Here is an 18,741-nt window from a genome sequence, read left to right as displayed (position 1 = left end):
GAATCACAGAAATAAATTACCGTTTAAAAATTATTCAAATAGAAAACAGTTATTTTAAATAGTAAAAATATTTCACAATTTTACTACTTTTTCTGTATTTTGGATCAAATAAATGCAGCCTTGGTGAGCAGAAGAGACTTATTTAAAAGCATTAAAAATCTTATACTGTTCAAAAACTTTTGACTGGTAGTGTGTGTGTGTGTGTGTGTGTGTGTGTGTATATATATATATATATATATATATATATGCGTGTGTGTGTGTTTGTGTCAGAGAGATAACATTTATTATTTTATTATCAGTCACTAATTTATTCATATAATATTTTATTTATTTATTGATTAATTACTAGTAGGCTACTTATTCATAGTCGATCTAAATTTAAACATGGGAGCCCAAGTAGGCAAAGTAGGTAACTGAAATAGTACTTGGCTAATAATCACTACTAATATAATTGTAATATAATACTAGAGAACAATATTCCCTTATGGATCACCTAAAGGATTATTAGGAACACCTGTTCAATTTCTCATTTATGCAATTATCTAATCAACCAATCACATGGCAGTTGCTTCAATGCATTTAGGGGTGTGGTCCTGGTCAAGACAATCTCCTGAACTCCAAACTGAATGTCAGAATGGGAAAGAAAGGTGATTAAAGCAATTTTGAGCGTGGCATGGTTGTTGGTGCCAGACGGGTCGGTCTGAGTATTTCACAATATGCTCAGTTACTGAGATTTTCATGCACAACCATTTCTAGGGTTTACAAAGAATGGTGTGAAAAGGGAAAAACATCCAGTATGCGGCAGTCCTGTGGGCGAAAATGCCTTGTTGATGCTAGAGGTCAGAGGAAAATGGCCTGACTGATTCAAGCTGATAGAAGAGCAACTTTGACTGAAATAACCACTCATTACAACCGAGGTATGCAGCAAAGCATTTGTGAAGCCACAACACGCACAACCTTGAGCCGGATGGGCTACAACAGCAGAAGACCCCACCGGGCACCACTCATCTCCACTACAAATAGGAAAAAGAGGCTACAATTTGCACGAGCTCACCAAAATTGGACAGTTGAAGACTGGAAAAATGTTGCCTGGTCTGATGAGTCTCTGATGATTTCTGTTGAGACATTCAGATGGTAGAGTCAGAATTTGGCGTAAACAGAATGAGAACATGGATCCATCATGCCTTGTTACCACTGTGCAGGCTGCTGGTGGTGGTGTAATGGTGTGGGAGATGTTTTCTTGGCACACTTTAGGCCCCTTAGTGCCAATTGGGCATCGTTTAAATGCCACAGCCTACCTGAGCATTGTTTCTGAACATGGCCATCCCTTTATGACCACCATGTACCCATCCTCTGATGGCTACTTCCAGCAGGATAATGCACCATGTCACAAAGCTCGAATCATTTCAAATTGGTTTCTTGAACATGACAATGAGTTCACTGTACTAAAATGGCCCCCACAGTCACCAGATCTCAACCCAATAGAGCATCTTTGGGATGTGGTGGAACGGGAGCTTTGTGCCCTGGATGTGCATCCCACAAATCTCCATCAACTGCAAGATGCTATCCTATCAATATGGGCCAACATTTCTAAAGAATGCTTTCAGCACCTTGTTGAATCAATGCCACGTAGAATTAAGGCAGTTCTGAAGGCGAAAGGGGTTCAAACCCAGTATTAGATACATGTATATGTATGTAGATTCTGATTGGTTGAGCCGCGTTCACCTTTGTTTACTTCTGCGTGTTGCTCAGCAACCACTTTGATGTATGAACTACACCTGTTTCTGAGTAACATTGGTGGAAGAATACAGGTTTTTTTTCATTGATATCATTACACTTTATTTGCTCGGTTTTATTCTGTGAAACCTTACTACTTATATGGAATAACCGTTTTATAAAAGCAATAATCCCAGTGAAGCCTTCTTCTTGGGGCTTATTGCTTTAATAAACACTAAGAGAGTCAAAAGGCGTCTCGATGGACGTGCGTTCTGTTCGACTTCAGTCTTGATATTATTGAACCAGTCCGTCGTTTATTGTTATTTGATGTAGAAGAGTTGCTGTGAGGTGACACAGAAATAAGGGCAGTCTTTCAGCTCTCGTGACGACAGCAGGCGTGTGTATAAACGTGGATTCCTTCAGTTCTTCTACAGTCGTTCGTGATTATGGCGCTCGTTTGGAGGAATATAACGTTACTCTTTCTTGTGTTCGCGCACTTCTTAGGTGAGTTAACGTACTCTTAAATTAAGCATTAGATGTGACACGCCGTGTCTTCATTTGATATGTTATTTACACGTAAGCCTATTATATGATTGATTATTCAAATAATTCATTATTTCTATTTAACGTTAGTCTATGTACAGTATAAACAGTTTTATCATTATTCAGTGCTACTGGAGGATCAATGCATGCTGTGTATTAATAGGCATAAAGTTAAACATTAAGTTCATAAGCTTTGAGGTGGAGTTGTTTTCTTGTGCATTTTTTCCTTAACCACGTTTAAAATAGATTTTCCTTCTCCTGGAGTCTAATTTTGCATACTATTATGAAGTTACAGGTCATATCTGCTCCACATTTTCCATTCAAAACCCTCTGTATGGTTTATTCATCTTTACACAGACTATCAGTAGCATCATATTGGTTGGTAACTAATGAAGTGATTTGATAGCAAGCACATGTTATTTTTAGTATGACCGCCATTATGCATAATAAGGAACAAAACTGTGGAAGAAAATTATTTACAGTAACTGCATTTTCCTTCACCTTTATTTTTGTTGTTGAGCTGTGCTTTGAAACCGTCCGTTTCAGTGTCTTGTTTGTCTACTCAATGTGGCGAACCAACAAATTATCCCGACAAGCAGCTGCACCAAAGATATCAACAAAAATTCAAGTTCAATGATGGAGAAAAAGTGATTTATATCTGTTCCCCGGGCTACACACCATCAGAAGGAAGTCGAGCATCAGAGTGTCAGCAAGGACACTGGACACACTTGAACCTGAAATGCCAAAGTAAGATGCATCTGTTTATCTGTGTCTCTAAAATATCTCTTATATTCAGTCATTGTACTCAACGTTTTCATATTTTCTCATTTATTCTCACAGAGAAAAAGTGCAATGCACTGGGTGACATAGAGAATGGACAGTACATTCAAAAAGGGCGATCATTCGGTGATAAAGCCATTGCTATGTGTAATAAAGGGTATTTGAACATTATCTTTAGATTTTTTTTTCTGTCTGCAATCCATAAATAAGTGCAGAAAGTTGCTTTTCTTTTTGACTTTGTTCGGCATCCATAGATTGTTCTAGATCTCCCTCTACTAAATGCTTTACTAAAGCAGGCCACTAAAATTTTCATTTCATGATGTAAATGTCTTTTTTTTTAAATCATAGATGTAATTGTTTTCTTGTGCAGATATATTTTAAGAGGGGAAAATGTTCGTATGTGTACGCTAAACGGTTGGAGTGGGACGGACCCCATCTGTGAGGGTGAGTTTAACCCTTTTCATATTAAAATCATCACAAAAATGTACCTTAATTTTATTAAAACACTACAGAGTTTCTAAAGGTCACAACCACGTGCTCATCAAAATACAGTTATGTCTTCTAAAAACCATAAACTATGAAAAAGTTTGATGCAGGAGCTAAAAGTGTACTTAAAGTGTATTAGATGTAAGAGGATTGTATGGCAGTAAATCCCTCTAAATCAGAGTTGAGTTTTCCAAGAGTTGTAGAACTGGCTCTGCAGCTTAATGTTGTCCTCTAGTGGTTGATTCCTGTAATTGAGTATCATATGTCATGATCGTGGCATAATTGGTTGTTTTTTTTCCCTATGGTTTAGTGTCAAGGATCATGTGTTTAACACCTGATGTGGCAAACAGATGGATAAAACCTGGAGAAAGGACACAGTACAGAGCCCAAGACACTATAACCATCGTCTGCAGAGAGGGGTTTGTACTGACTGGCTCGTCACAGGTCACATGTGGACCAGACGGCCAATGGCAGGGCTTGCCTGAGTGCCGCTCGAAAGGTAATTTATGTTGTTTTCACACTTGGTTTCCTCCAATCATGCATTTCAAGAGATAAAAATAATGAACACTGCTCTTTTAACCAAGCTGGCACCGGATGCCAATTTAACCACACATGTGTTGGATTTCTGCATTGGACAGATGTTGGATTTTGGTTGGAATTGAAAACTGGGTTGATGGCAAAACCTAATGCTGGATTTACTTAGACTTCTAACATTGGACAGGCATTGAGTTTTGATCTGAAATGAAAATCGTGTTAAGGTCAAAACCTAACGATGGATTTATATCAACTTCCGTTGAGTTTTGGTTGGAAATAAAAATTGGGTCAAAACCCAGTGTTGGAGACGTCGCATTTTGGTTAGAAAAAAATGGACAGATGTTGACTTTTGATTCAAAATGAAAATCTGGTTGACGTCAAAACCCAGTGTTGGATTTATATAAACTTCCAAAATTGGACAGCTACTGAGTTTTGGTTAGAAATAAGTGTTTGACATTAAAACTTCCCCATTGGCCATCGTCGAGTTTTGGTTGGAAATTAAAATCTAGTTGACATAAAAGCCCAACAATATATTATGTTATATCTAATGATGTAATAATTTATCAACGTATGGTAATATGAGGTTTAGCAGACATTTAGATATGATCTGATAAGTAATCAGACTTTTTTTTTACCCAATGGATGGTAAAGTGGGTGAAAAAGAAGCACTTGTTTTTGAAAGAGTCATATCACATATTTGTATTATTATTTACCCCCCCCCCCCCCCCCCCCCCTCCCGAAATCTTCGGGATTTTTTGCTTTCGTTGCTTCTTTAAGAAACAGCCCATTTGTGAATGTTGAGAATGAATGAAAGGTTTTAGCAATTTAGTGTCAGTAAATGCTGTTTTTGGACTGGGAAGAAAGTTTTGAACTCGGAAAGTTATTTCTATGTGTTCATAACACACACATTAAATAAAAGCATCAAATCTCTTTAAATGCACTTCACTTCAGTCTTTCTGCTTTCTTCCTCACCTTTGCTGATGATCTCAAAAGGTCAGTTCCCAAAGGAGTTGCCCTCAAGACTGGCTATTCCAAAGACCTGTCCCACTCCTGATTTGGGAAAAAACGGTACAGTGAATGAGCAGAAGTTTGATTACATGCCAGGACAGTCCATATCTGTCACCTGCAATGAAGGATTCATCGGCTCTGGAGTTTTCACGTGTAGTGCACACTCAAAATGGCACCCAAAGGAGCCAGTGTGTCTGTGTAAGTACAGATGATGCTTTCTGAATCATTGCATCACACAAAATCTGATAAACTTCAATATTTTATTATAACATTAACACCTTTAAAATTTGATCCTGATGAAGAACATGTTCCTAAACAAATTTTATTTTACTTTAAAACCTTGAATGTCACATAAAGACACATGCTTAGGATAAAAATGTCTGCATGCATACATAAGAATGCTAATAGTTTTTTTTTAAAGCAATACAAATAATTTGTACACTTGTTCATGTTCAGTGATCACCTGTTCAGTACCTGGTGTTGAAAATGGAAGGAGAATACCTGGATCTAGGGTGTACAAACCCAAAGACACTGTGGATGTGATTTGTAATGAGGGATTTGATATGATTGGCTCACCAGTGGTCACATGTGGACCCGACGGCCAATGGCAGGACTTGCCTAAGTGTCTCCCTAAAAGGGTTTCAGCTGGTAGGTGCATTACGTTTACATATATATATATATATATATATATATATAAACATAACTTTGAGCATTTAAATAAATTATTTAATGTATGTGTGTGTGTGTGTGTGTGTGTGTGTGACTGACCCTGGACCATGAAACCAGTCTTAAGTGTCATATTTTTCAAAACTGAGATTTATATGATGAAAAAATCATCTTTCCATTGATGTATGGTTTGTTAGGATCAGACAATATTTGGCCGAGATACAACTATTTGAATATCTGGAATCTGAGGGTGCAAAAAAATAAATACATTTTGAGAAAATCACCTTTAAAGTTGTTCAAATTAAGTTTTTAGCAATGCATATTGTTAATCAAACATTTTGTTTAAATTTATGGTCGGAAATTTAAATAATATCTTCATGGAACGTGATCTTTACTTAATATCCTAATGATTTTGAGCTTAAAAGACATTATTTTCATTTTGACCCATCCAATATTTAGGGCTATTGCTACAAATATACCCCAGAGACTTAAGACTGATTTTGTGCTCCAGGGTCACATATATATGCATAAAACATCTCTTAAAATATATTTTAAAAATTATGTAATTTTCATTAAAAAAAATTATTTTCTTTGTTATATCTAAAAAAATAAGTCTGGAAAAAAACATTGCTTTCACTTCATTCTTCACACTGGAAACTTTATACACACTGAAATAATTTATATAAATAGCTTGTATAGTAGCGAGCCATTCTGAATTCTACCGTACTAATATTGGTATTTTGGTTCTCTTACAGGTAAATGTGGTCCAGCTCCATCAGTCCCTCATGCTTTCCCCAGAGAGAGATCCCTCAAACTGAGAGAGTATCCACCTGGGTCTCGCATTCACTACAAATGTAGTACAGGATACGTGCGAGCCAGAGGAAGCTCCAGTATACACTGCTCTAATGGCCGGTGGACAAACCTGCATCTCCGATGTGAAAGTACGCCAGACGACTTTTAACTTCATTTGCTCCCACTTTTTAGATTTCTTCCTTAGATTATCTAAACATTCTTAAATCAAGACACATTTAGTTTATTATCAAAGTGACTTTGCTTAAAACATGGCAGACATATTGTCTTGTTTTAAGATGAAAGCCACTTCATTTTGATGTTGTGTTGGAAGAATCTAACAATTAGTTTATATCAAAAGGAAAGAAATGCAGATCTGCTGGAGAGATCTCCTATGGCCTATACGAGTACACCGGCGTGTCATTTGGAGATTCAGCTACAGCCATCTGTCATGAAGGGTGAGATACAGCAGCAGTTATAATACACCTGCATTCCCGTTCTGTTTTTAGATATACAGTAGATGAGTTTGATTCTTCATTAGATTAGGAGTAATGTAACACTGCATCAGTGTCTCAGCAATGGATGCTCTGCAGTGAATGGGTGCCGTCAGAATGAGAGTCCTAACAGCTGATAAAAACAACACAATAATCCACACGACTCCAGTCCAACAGTTAACATCTTGAGAAGACAAAAGCTGAAACAAATCCATCAATATTTTTTTTTTTAACTTCAATCTACCATAATCCGCCATAATGTTTTTTGCATACATGCAGCTTTTCACTTCACAAGATACTAATTGATCGACCGGAGTCATTTGGTTTGGAACCCCCCCCCCCCTAAATTTTTGTGTGACCTATCCTTTTAATTTTTTTATTTAATTTTAATTTTCAGATTTGTATTCATATGTAATGAAATTATTTTTTCATGAAATTATACTGTAAATAAGAAAACTGCCAGTAGGTGGCGGTAAAAATCTTTATGAATATGTCATTGAGTCATTCATTCATTCGATTCATTCAAAAAACAGATTCATTCAAGGAGGAAGTAAATGGCTCTCTTTATGAACAGGCCATTGAATCATTGATTCACATGATTCATTTAAAAAGCAGATTCCTTCAGAAATTGTGTGTTTTCTTGGAAATGTTCTGCTGTGGCTTTAATAGGTAATATTTGCATTGGCAAAGCTGAGCAAAAAACACAATATTGTGTCTAAAATATAACACAATATTAAGGTCTTATTTTTTGAACTATTGTATAAAATAAATATCCCAATTGCTCTCAGAACAGGAACACCACTCGTGTGATTCTTGATTCATTGCTTGTGTGATATTATATATCATATAATATAAATATGATACAAAAACTCATACGGGGCATTTTTGCCCTAATATTTTAAATATTAGGGGCATATAACTGCACCCCACATCATGTTTGTCACCAATCAACTTGTATAGGCGTGTTCAGCTTAAAGCTGCGCTGCATGGACCAATCAGCATTTGACATGTAATATGAGAGAGATCTAGAGAGCAGATGACTCTACATGTGTTATTTTTCCATAACTAATTAATTAGATTTATGCATTAAATTGACATCCCTAGCTATTAGACATTCATCCACCTTTTTGTTTCATTGCTCTTGTTAGGTATGAGCTGACCGGCCCAAAAGTGCGGATCTGCCGGGACGGAGGCTGGGATGGAAGGAGCCCTGTGTGTGAACGTATGATTTTTTTCTGAGACTTTTTGTTTTGATTTATAGCTTGGCTTCAATATTGCAAACCACATGCCTATGGATTCAGCTTCCTACTGTACAGGGACACTGCACAGTACATCGCTGTCATAGATAGATGATATATGTGTGTTTTTTGCAGCTGTGCACTGTCCTCCACCTCCAGAGGTTACGGATGCGGAGATATTTGACCCCATATATGACCATGTTCCCTTCGGTCACGTGGTGTCCTATCACTGCCGTACTGGAGCTCTGATTGGTGCAAGAGAGATTTACTGCACCAAGAACGGCTCCTGGAGCGCTCCTCCTCCTGAATGCAAAGGTACACGTATAAAGAGTGCATGTGATCATTGAGTATTGACTTTATGACTGTGGTTGTGTATTTTTTTTAAATATTCTAGCTTTTCAGGTAAGGTAAGGTAAGTTAAATCTCGTTTCTACTGTGCACAATGTTGATTTTGTGGCCATATATTTATAAAGGGACCATCATTTTGTAACTCTGGGGAAGTTTTATTTACCTGTTTGAGTTTTTTACTTTTTACTAATTTTATATATTTACGTTTTTTTTTTTTTTAACTTTTTCAGGTTTTTTTCGGTTATTGAATTTATTCATTTTTTTGATGTACTTTTTGTTGATTTACTTTCATTTACTTTTAATTATTCACTTTTATTTATTTAATTACTTTGTAATTTTTATTTACCTTTTATTGATTTTATTTCTTAACTTTTTATTTATTATAATTTTTTTTATATTTACTTTATTCACTGTTTATTTATTTACTTTTTATTTATTCATTTACATTTAAATGTAATACATAGAAGGTAAAATTATTCATGTGTTGACAAAAAAACCCAGAACAAATGTTCAGTCATACATAGGTATGCATGTATGTTTGTATATATAAATATGTATATACAGTACATCTGTGGTCACTTCGTTATCACAAAATTTACATTTGTATGTTCTCTCAAATTAATTGTCGGAAATGAATACATAAATGAATTGACAGACTATTTGCTGTGCTTTTCAGACAATGTCTGTCCTAACCCCCATGTGCCACATGGATCAAGAATGAGGGGTTTCAGGGCGGTCTATAAATATGGACACACCGTGAAAATCGCCTGCAACCCTGGTTTAAGACTTTTAGGAGAGAGTTTTGTCACCTGTGGCGCAGACGGGGAATGGAAACCAAAACTTCCAGAATGCGTGTACATGAAGTAATATATCAAACAAATATTCCACTGAAAGACACAATATAGCTAGCTGTCTCAAAGTCATAATGAAACATTTATTTTCTCTGTATTTCATTAAAATGAGCAGAACAATTTACAATGAATGTTTTATCTTTATATATTTTCTGTTAAACTAGAGCAGTGTAATATTTTTATACCTTGTTTTCATGTTTTTTCCCCCAAAGAATAAATAAATAAATAATAATAAAATAAAATTAAAATAATAATAATGACATTGAGACCATTATTCAATTAGATCAGCAAAAATTGGCATTAAGTAACTAATGTTACAACAAAAATCCATATTTATTGTATGGATATTCCATTTGTGATGAAGTATGTTAATATGCTTTACCTATAAACTGACTTTTTTCCAACATCATAATAAAAATGGAAACTGTTTAGCGTTTTAATGTTGTTTCAGCATTCCAATCCCATTAAAAAAATAAAATAAAGAAATTAAAATTTAATATTAATATATATATATATATATATATAATTTTTTTTTTTTTTTGCGGAGTACAAAAATAACTTCATTTCAAGCGTTTTCATATCGACGAATGAAACAGAAGTCATGCTATTTTATAGTATTCAGTGATTAAACGCAAAGTCAATTAACACTTCATTATGAATATATCTATAAAAACACCAGAGAGGGCTTGAAGAACACAGATAAACCATATTTGGTCGCAATCTATTTATTATATTGATATTTCATCAGGTAAAACGTTTCTATCAGGATTTTATTAAGCTACAGTGACAGTTGGATGCCTTTGTCCATATAAGGTGTTTCCTGTAGCCTTCAGTTCTATTACTTCTGTGAGTCTCACTTGTGGAGTTTCTGCCCTCTGGCGCCCTCTGGGGACGAGTGTGAATGAAAGACATTACATTACGTGTGTACTCATTCATGCTCACACAACTCCATAGGTCAAAATAAAAACACTGTTCTCTAAAGAAATTGGAAGTAAACACCCATGTCCATACGTTTTTCTCCAGAGAAGTGTACAGGATTTTTTTTTTTCTTTCAGTGAATGCACAACAGTGTTTCCCGTAGGTTTGAAATATACTTTCGGTGGTAAAAATCCTCATTACCCAATGGCACAAAAAGTGTCTACTACATGTACAAATACATTTTTAACAATATTTGTATTAATTAAAATAAATTGTAATTACATAGACTACTACTACATTTAATTACATACTCGTATTATGCATTATTATGGATTTTAAAGTATGCAAAATTGTAGCATTTAAGTGGTAGAGTTCTCCTTGCCTTGTGTCTCTCTCAGTGAATGGGACAGATTTTACTGCTACTAGTAAAATCTATATATTGAATACTGTGTCAAATAATGCTCTTTGACTTTCCTTCCTGTGGGGAAGCATCCCAGCCAGAAACTACAATAGTTTGTAGTTGAAAATTTAATTAAATACAATTTATTGTGTTACCAAAATACCACCAGGATTCTTATTATGAAATGTCTTTGGACTGATCCTTTAGTTTAGAGATAAAATATGCATTCTTACAACTGTCTTAAAAATATTATATAAAGGTCACAAAGTAGACATTGTTATATTTCACCAACTCATATTTTTTCCTGGGAATATAAATCTAGGTAAAACGATTAATAACAAAATACTCTGAACTAATATTTTAACATTTTAATATTCTAACATTTTATGTAAAGCACTTTGAATTACCATTGTGTACGAAATGTGCTATATAAATAAACTTGCCTTGCCTAATAATAAGGAACAAAATGTATGTACTCTACAGCATCATGGATACTTTTTATATCTTATTTCTTGTGGTTGTCATCTATGTTTTCTATTTTCTGTATACATGTAAATAACTTAAAATAGTCAACTTCAAGAACACCAATTTGTTTATTTATTTATTTTCATTTAAAAAGACAATACAAAATCCAGACATTTTTACATGAGCATAAACAAATTTCAAGTGCAAATACAATTTCCCATTCCATGAAACATTGTGGCCAAGTAATTTTCTCAACAAAAAAAAAAGGAAAAAGACATTTTGAAAAAGAAACCAGAATAAAAATAAAACGGCAACATCGAAACATTTTACTTTGAGATTGGTTTGGTAGAGCAAAGACAGAGGGGAAATTATACAAATAAAGCAGCAATCACAGACTGCCAATGACATTGACGAGTTAGAGCTAATACTCTGCATTTCTTTAAGTAAACATTCAACAAAACATTGACTACTTTGCTACAAACGTATAATTTCATGGCAATTGTGGCTATTTCACATGTCTTTTCTTCATGGAGATATCGGATCTGCAGTGCTCCAACAGCACAGGACATGTTTAGTAGCAGATGCTGACTTGAACTTGAGTTTGGTTTCTTGAGTGGGGCAATACTGACATTTGACTTCATCTAGGGTTTTTTCTCTCTCTCTTTTTTGTTTCTATGTTATTATGTTTATACATTTAAACAATTATATTAGTGACCCTTGTAATCGATGACAACTGTACAAAACACCTAAAATGTAAATAACTGCTTCATGAAGTAACCTTTGCAAACATCTCATGCATTCCATTCTCTTTAGTTCTGGATATAATGATATATTCTCCAGGGATATATCATATGTCCATTACTTAAAACAAAGAGGTGGGACAACCATGTGTGTCTTTAGACAAATAAACTTTAATTCAAAGATGTCTGGGTCAAAGGTAACTGTTAAAATACATTTGGAGCAAGTGAAGTCAATGCCTCAAAATATATATAATTTTTTTTTCCAGCGCAGAAATAGTCACAAAACATTCTACGCAAGTATGTAAATGCAAACAGCTTTAGCCACACAAGCTTGATTTAATGAATCACTGTTTTCTGAATTGTGCATGTACTGTACGTTGCATAAGTGCAAACGATCTCCTTTTAAGCTAAAAGGTGTCTTTTTTTTGAGCTGTGCTGCTGAGATGGCAAAGAGAATCTCGTTAAGCAAGTTAAACTTGATGTAGTTATATGCAAAAATGCATGTTTATATACAACAGGATCATGTGCTTAAGCCAAGTGTTTGCATGTATGAATCTGGGATTAATGATTAAAGATTTGTGTCAGCCTTTGGCCTGGAGGATAGCACAACGGTGAGATCTTGTTTGGACTTAACTCTCAGACTCCAATTAGTCTACATTTATTTCATATTTACAATATACAAAAAAAAAAGAACCACAAACTACCATTTTGACCAGTCCTTTTCTGTTAATATATCAAAACTGGGTTTGGTTAAACCTTCTCAAAGATTTGTTCTTTTCTCACTTTATGTGAAGGGCTTTGCCTGTAAACACATTCGTGAGGAATACTAACGGGTTCATAATTAATACAGGAAACACTCATAAATGTCGACATCCACAGGTTTATCCTGACACTTTTGCATTTCAGGCACATCTCACCGTGGTTCTTTGAAACCCAAAACCTGTAACCCGAATGCTGCTTCTCTTTGGGTCCTCATGTAATGTGCAAAACAAACTCGAAACACTTTATCGTTCACTTCAATGTCATTTCATCCTGGAATTTAAGAGCGATGCCATTTTTTAAACTCAAGTCCATCCACGTCAACCTGTGGTTTACGTTTATCAGTGATTCGTGTCTGCATTATGAAAACATTACTTCCGACCTGTGAAAGATTTCGTCCTCTTGACTGCTCTTCTATAGGAATTTTTTTAATCGCATTAGGTAAAAACCAAAGGCTTAAAGTGACGTTTCTGAAGAAGCAGCAATTGCATGTTCTGCAAAAAAAAAAAAAAAAAAAAAAAAAACTCACAGAACTGAGTGTTAACAGTCCACTGTTTGTACAATACCAACTGACCTTTTCATCACCCCAGCCTTTCTAATAACCCACATATCTCTTATGCCTTGTTAAATTAATGTGAATATTAGGAAATAGACGAATATGCGGTTGACAATAATACAATCCGAACAGGCAGACCTTAATTAAACATTACTGTATTAACGGCATGATTCATAGATTACATGTATGCTCTAGGAGCTCAAATAAAATGCTTTAACATTGTGGAATGCTGGATATGAATTAGATCTTACCAAGAGCACACTAAAAATACAGATATACAAAAGATTGTACATTTATTTTGAGAACTACGAGTTTACGAGAGCGGGAACTCGAGAAAAAAGACTATTTTTTAAAGCACGATCACAGCTAGCTTCAGTTCGACAAATAGATTTTCTTTTCTTTGACATGCTATGACTTACTTTTGTCTGTACAACACAATCAGGCATGTTTAAACTCACACGTCGCTCTTAACAGGGGGCGCGGGAACCACCCACACCACCAAACCTCGAACAAAAAACATAGACACAGCACAGAATGAAGAGAAAGGAAACACTCCAGTTTGGCTTGATACGACTGCATTACATGTAGACTACACGGAAGCTTTTTTCCCTTCGGAGATGACTGATAAGAAAAAGCAAAGAAAAAGGTAAAGTGAAACATCTGCATAGTGTGATTGTGTGTGTGCCATGGAAAATGAGTGTGTATTTCCTTTAAATGTGTGTAGGATCCCTTTGACTCGAGGCCAGGTGACTGGAGATGGACCGAGCTTTTGGGCTATTTGTACGGACGCAGGAAGGCGGAGACTTTGCTGTGGATGAGGCGTATGAATGAACGCGGGAGCATCTCTGTGGAGTCCCGAGTTGAGTACTTATAGTAATTGTTTGGGTGAGCCAGAACATCGAACAGAGTTTTAATCAGTTTTTTGTCCTGGTGAGAATCAAAAAGAGAGAAAGGGTATGAGACCTGGAATAAATTGTCACCATGTATGGTCAAGCTTTCTATACCGTGAACATAGTTTAGTGAAAAAGCACAGATTATGGGTTTTTGGATTAAGATATTTGAAAAACGCATACAAATTATTTTGACTTTGTTACTGTGCAAAATAAATATTTTCTTCCTCAGTATTTTTTTCTTGTTTTCCAGTATAAAATTCTTAACAGAAGGTAATTTTAACTTGAAAGGCAAAAAGCCTGTGTATATAAATATATAGAAATTAAGTGATCTTAAAACCAGAAAAACATCTACCAGTGGAGACTGAAAAATGAACTTATTTCAAGGGGGAAGCTTGTTTATTTTTCTTACTCATTAGCAGAGACCTTTTCTTGTTTTAAGCAAAAATGTGCTTTTGATACAGAAATCTTACATCTTAAAGGAACACTTTTTAACGTTTTCGAATCCATTCAGCCGATCTCGGGGGTCTGGCGGTAGAACTTTTAGCTTAGCTTAGCTTAGCATGGATCATTGAATCTGATTAGACCGTTAGCATCTCGCTCAAAAGTGACTTCTTGAGCTTCTTTTCATTTTCTGGCAATTCTTAGTACACGATGTAACTACAAAAGAGTCAAGTTTTAAATAGGAAAAATACTGAAACTATTCGGTCATTTTTGAGCGAGATGCTAACGGTCTAATCAGCTTCAATGATCTATGCTAAGCTAAGCTAAGCTAAAAGTGCTACCGCCAAACCTGGGGATCGGCTGAATGGATTCGAAAACGGAAAAACAAAAAAAGTGGATTGTTCCTTTAAGTCATTTAACTTCTCAAGTTAATGTATCTTAAGACGGTTTAGATATTTATATTGGAAAACAAGATTTTTTTTGCAATGCAAAACTGACCTTGAGTATTTCTTGATGGTTTTCAGAGGCATAAAGTCTTCCGTCTCTTACAATGTCTTCAACCAGCTGTTCATAGTCTTCTAAATAAAAGAAAATCAAACACACTTAAGTGTCAGTGAAAGTCAAGAATGAATAGAAACCCATTAAATATCTTATCAACATCTTTCTCCTGAGGATGTTTAGCATTATGTTTCTTTTTATATATACATATATACAAAACTAAATGTGTACAGACTATGACTGATCTCAAAGCTGTACCATCGTACGTGACGTATGGAATCTGGAATCCGCGAGCACTGTTTACATCATTGGATTTGAAGTTGATCCAGAGGCGGCGCGATCGGGAAGTAAAAGCGATCGGTCTCTCATACGTCTGACATGTTTCATAGGTGGTGATAGAGGTCGCTGAGCCTAAGAAAACAAAATGTTAGCGTTCAAATCAAAGCTAAACTATTTATAGAAGCAAACCATCACCACTAACATGGAGAGTCAATATTCTATTACACTAATATCAAATCTATATGCATGTTAATGCTACTTTAAGTTTGTTGTACTGAAAGTGTGAAATCATTTTTGACAGTTAATATAAAGGTTAAACCAGGAAGAGCACAAGAACTTACCATTCTTCCTCATTACTAAAACATCTCCACAGTCATCCTCAGATGGGAGGAAGATCTCTGGAACAACGATGAGAATCTTGCGTTTGTGTGGAGGGTTGATCGTCCAGATACACTCAACGTTGGCCGGGTAGTTTCCTGGATAGTTGGGAGACTCGATGTATCCGATGAACTCGCCTATTTCACCCCCACATTCCCGATCTGAACGCACCCACAAACAAACAAGAAGATTCCTCACTGACAACATTTCTGGATCTGGATTTTTATTCTTAAAGGGATACACCACCCCAAAATGAATCACTTACACCATTTTTTAAACCTGTAAAAGTTTTGTTTGTCTTCAGAACACAATTTATTATATTTTGGATGAAAACCGGGAGGCTTGTGACTGTCCCATAGACTGTAAATTACACTGTCAAGGTCCAGAAAAGTATGAAATACATCATCAGAATAGTCAACCGTAACGTTATGAAGCGATAATAATACTGTTTGTATGCGAATAAAACAAAAATAACGAATTTATTCAACAATTTGTCTGCATTTTGGAGAATATGAGCTGAAAGCAAGCAGTGTATTCTCTTCTGTGTCAGCTGCATCACAAGGATGCACTGTTTTCTTTCAAATCAAAGTGTAAATATAAGCAGAAAATGTATCCTTGTGGCACAGCTGACACAGAAAAGCGTACGCTGCTTGCCATCAGCTCACATTCTTCAAAATGGTGTTACACTGATGTGGAGTGACATAGAGGAGACAAATTGTTGACTTAAGTCGTTATGTTTGTTTTATTCGCATTCAAACAGTATTCTCGTCGCTTCATAATGTTACGGTTGAACCATTGATTGCAGATGGACTATTCTGACGATGCTTTTCATACTTTTCTGGACTTTAACAGTGTAATTTACTTAGCAGTCTATGGGACAGTCTCAAGCCTACCGGTTTTTTATCCAAAATATATACATTTGTGTTCTGAAGAGTCAGACAAACAAAGCTTTTACGGGTTTGGAACAACATGGGGATAAGTGATTAATTACAAAATTAGCATTTTGGGGTGGAGTATCCCTTTAAATGCTTTTTATTCCCAGTGCCAAAATACAGGTTTAACAGAAAACACATCATTTCACTCAAAATGCAATTTGTTGATCTGATGTTGCTTTTACTTCTAGTTTTCCAGTCAACAGCAGACTCTTATGGGACTCATCATTAGAAGTCCACACTTGTGTTTGAGGATGAACGGACTCACTCTTGCACTGAGACACACTGATGGCCCCGTCGAAGTCTGTGGTGGTGTTTCCTGGACAGGAGATGCAGTAGTTTTGTCTGAACTCAGCCTGGTAGGTTCCGTGAGGACAGCGGATGCAACGATGAACTGAGGTGTTATAATAGTGACCTGGAGAACACAACACTACACACACACAAGGACACCAGTCTCACATCGGCTGATTTAGTGTGACGTTTCCCTCTCAGATCCCACATGAATCTAATTTTACTAAATGAAAGGCTTTATTTGTCCAGTTCAGGTGGTCTGATCAATCCTTGAATAATTGAATATTTTCACTTGAGGAAAGTACTTTTACATGTTTTAAACCGTTTTGTGAGTCAAACATCCATTACTGGTCTACACACAAACACAACCCAAATCAATATTGTCCTTTAGGCCTATTATGGTAAACTAAAACCATCAAAAAAATTTCAATTACTTCAAGTACAAAAACTTTTTTCAGCTAGTTGCAAAGGCAACATTTCTCATTTGCATTTAATTTAACTTGATAAACTAAAATAACTACAATTTTAATAAAAATAAAAAGTAACAAAATACATAGAAATAATAAACGAATAAAAATGACAAAACAAAAGTACTAAAATTAAAAGAGTCAAATAAAAACGAATTTGAAATATTAATAAGAACTATAATTTAAAAAATATATATTTATTTTAATCAGGGATAATGCACATTAATAGTGCATAAATATGTAAAAAGGTCCAGATTTAACCAACGCTGGCTAATTTTCATCCGTAGTCCCTTTTGAATGATGCTGAAATTACACTGGTGTAAACAACATTATAAACTGTGCACAATGTTTTGCTCCAAACATCATTTTATGCCTACTGTCTAGCTTTATGTAAATGCACAGCACTGTAGATCATCTAAATGTCTTACCTTTGACCTCACAGTCATTAAAGGAGCTGGCACCCTCTCTTTTAGTCCCAAGCCCACCTCCACAGGGGAAACAGAGAGTTCGTCCTGGGTCGGGCTGGTATGTTCCCAGAGGACACGGCTGACAGGGCTTGAACCCGTCGCTGGAGAAATAACCTGGCGGACATTGACCTATAAACAGACAGAAATGACCAAGAACGGGTAAAAATGTATTCTTAAAAGAAAAATGAATAAGTGCCTAGTGCAGGACACATTAACCTCTATTACAAGTAGAAGGCACATTAATTAAGTCTAGTTACCTGCACATGACGTGATGTTGCGAGCCCCTAGTGGGCCATGGCGGTCTCCTCCAGGACAAAGGTCACAGGCCAGCTGACCTTCGCGTTCTTGAAATGTTCCAGGCGGACACTGGACACAGCGTTCCTGCTCACCATGGTAGTACGACCCAGGCAAACATCTGACTAAGAGAGAGCAGTCAGCAGGGGGCAGCAGTGAGAAAGCAGAAATTCTGAGCTCAGTTTCTTCATTTTCTTTTTTTTGACAGATGGTAGAGGTGTGCGATACCGCTAGATTTGGTATCGATCCGATACCAAGTAAATACAGGGCCAGTATCGCCGATACCAATACCGATACTTTTTAATAATTAAGGTGGATGCGTCTTCAACCTAAATCTAAATGAATTTTCATGACTTTTCATTCGTTTTTGTGATTTGCATTTTGGGTTATTAATCAGTACTACAAAAGCTTTTGTTCAGAAACAACTTTTGGTTACTTCTGTTTTATTAAAATAAACAAAGTTACAAAATGATTACTTCACAAATATAAAAAATGTAAAAACAAATCCTC

General features: G+C 35.7%; 2 protein-coding genes across 3 annotated transcripts in view; one reads left to right on the top strand and one right to left on the bottom strand.

The window, feature by feature from the left end:
- The first annotated feature begins 1,820 nt into the window (after positions 1-1,820).
- Positions 1,821-9,893, top strand: LOC132129105 (complement receptor type 1-like). Its single transcript, XM_059540560.1, has 10 exons — positions 1,821-2,220; positions 2,806-3,006; positions 3,100-3,196; positions 3,410-3,483; positions 3,836-4,024; positions 6,489-6,674; positions 6,884-6,980; positions 8,165-8,238; positions 8,390-8,569; positions 9,279-9,893. Exons 1-10 carry the CDS (start codon positions 2,163-2,165, stop codon positions 9,467-9,469), a joined length of 1,347 nt encoding a protein of 448 aa, XP_059396543.1. The 5' UTR covers positions 1,821-2,162; the 3' UTR covers positions 9,470-9,893.
- A 3,427-nt stretch (positions 9,894-13,320) lies between these two features.
- The window catches only part of LOC132129493 (signal peptide, CUB and EGF-like domain-containing protein 3), a 113,674-nt gene continuing 108,253 nt past the window's right edge, over positions 13,321-18,741 (bottom strand). For both annotated transcript variants that reach the window (XM_059541117.1, XM_059541118.1), the window contains 7 exons: positions 18,195-18,356; positions 17,899-18,066; positions 16,981-17,142; positions 15,744-15,941; positions 15,382-15,534; positions 15,124-15,203; positions 13,321-14,218 (listed from right to left, as the gene is read on the bottom strand). In XM_059541117.1, the coding sequence (XP_059397100.1) occupies positions 14,066-14,218; positions 15,124-15,203; positions 15,382-15,534; positions 15,744-15,941; positions 16,981-17,142; positions 17,899-18,066; positions 18,195-18,356 (1,076 nt within the window). In that variant the 3' untranslated portion in view covers positions 13,321-14,065. The remainder of the gene's footprint in view (positions 14,219-15,123; positions 15,204-15,381; positions 15,535-15,743; positions 15,942-16,980; positions 17,143-17,898; positions 18,067-18,194; positions 18,357-18,741) is intronic.

This window comes from Carassius carassius, chromosome 46 (genome assembly GCF_963082965.1).
Source record: "Carassius carassius chromosome 46, fCarCar2.1, whole genome shotgun sequence".
Taxonomy (NCBI): domain Eukaryota; kingdom Metazoa; phylum Chordata; class Actinopteri; order Cypriniformes; family Cyprinidae; genus Carassius; species Carassius carassius.
The sequence above is the reverse complement of the archived record's forward strand: the minus strand, read 5'-3'. Positions and strand labels throughout refer to the sequence as shown.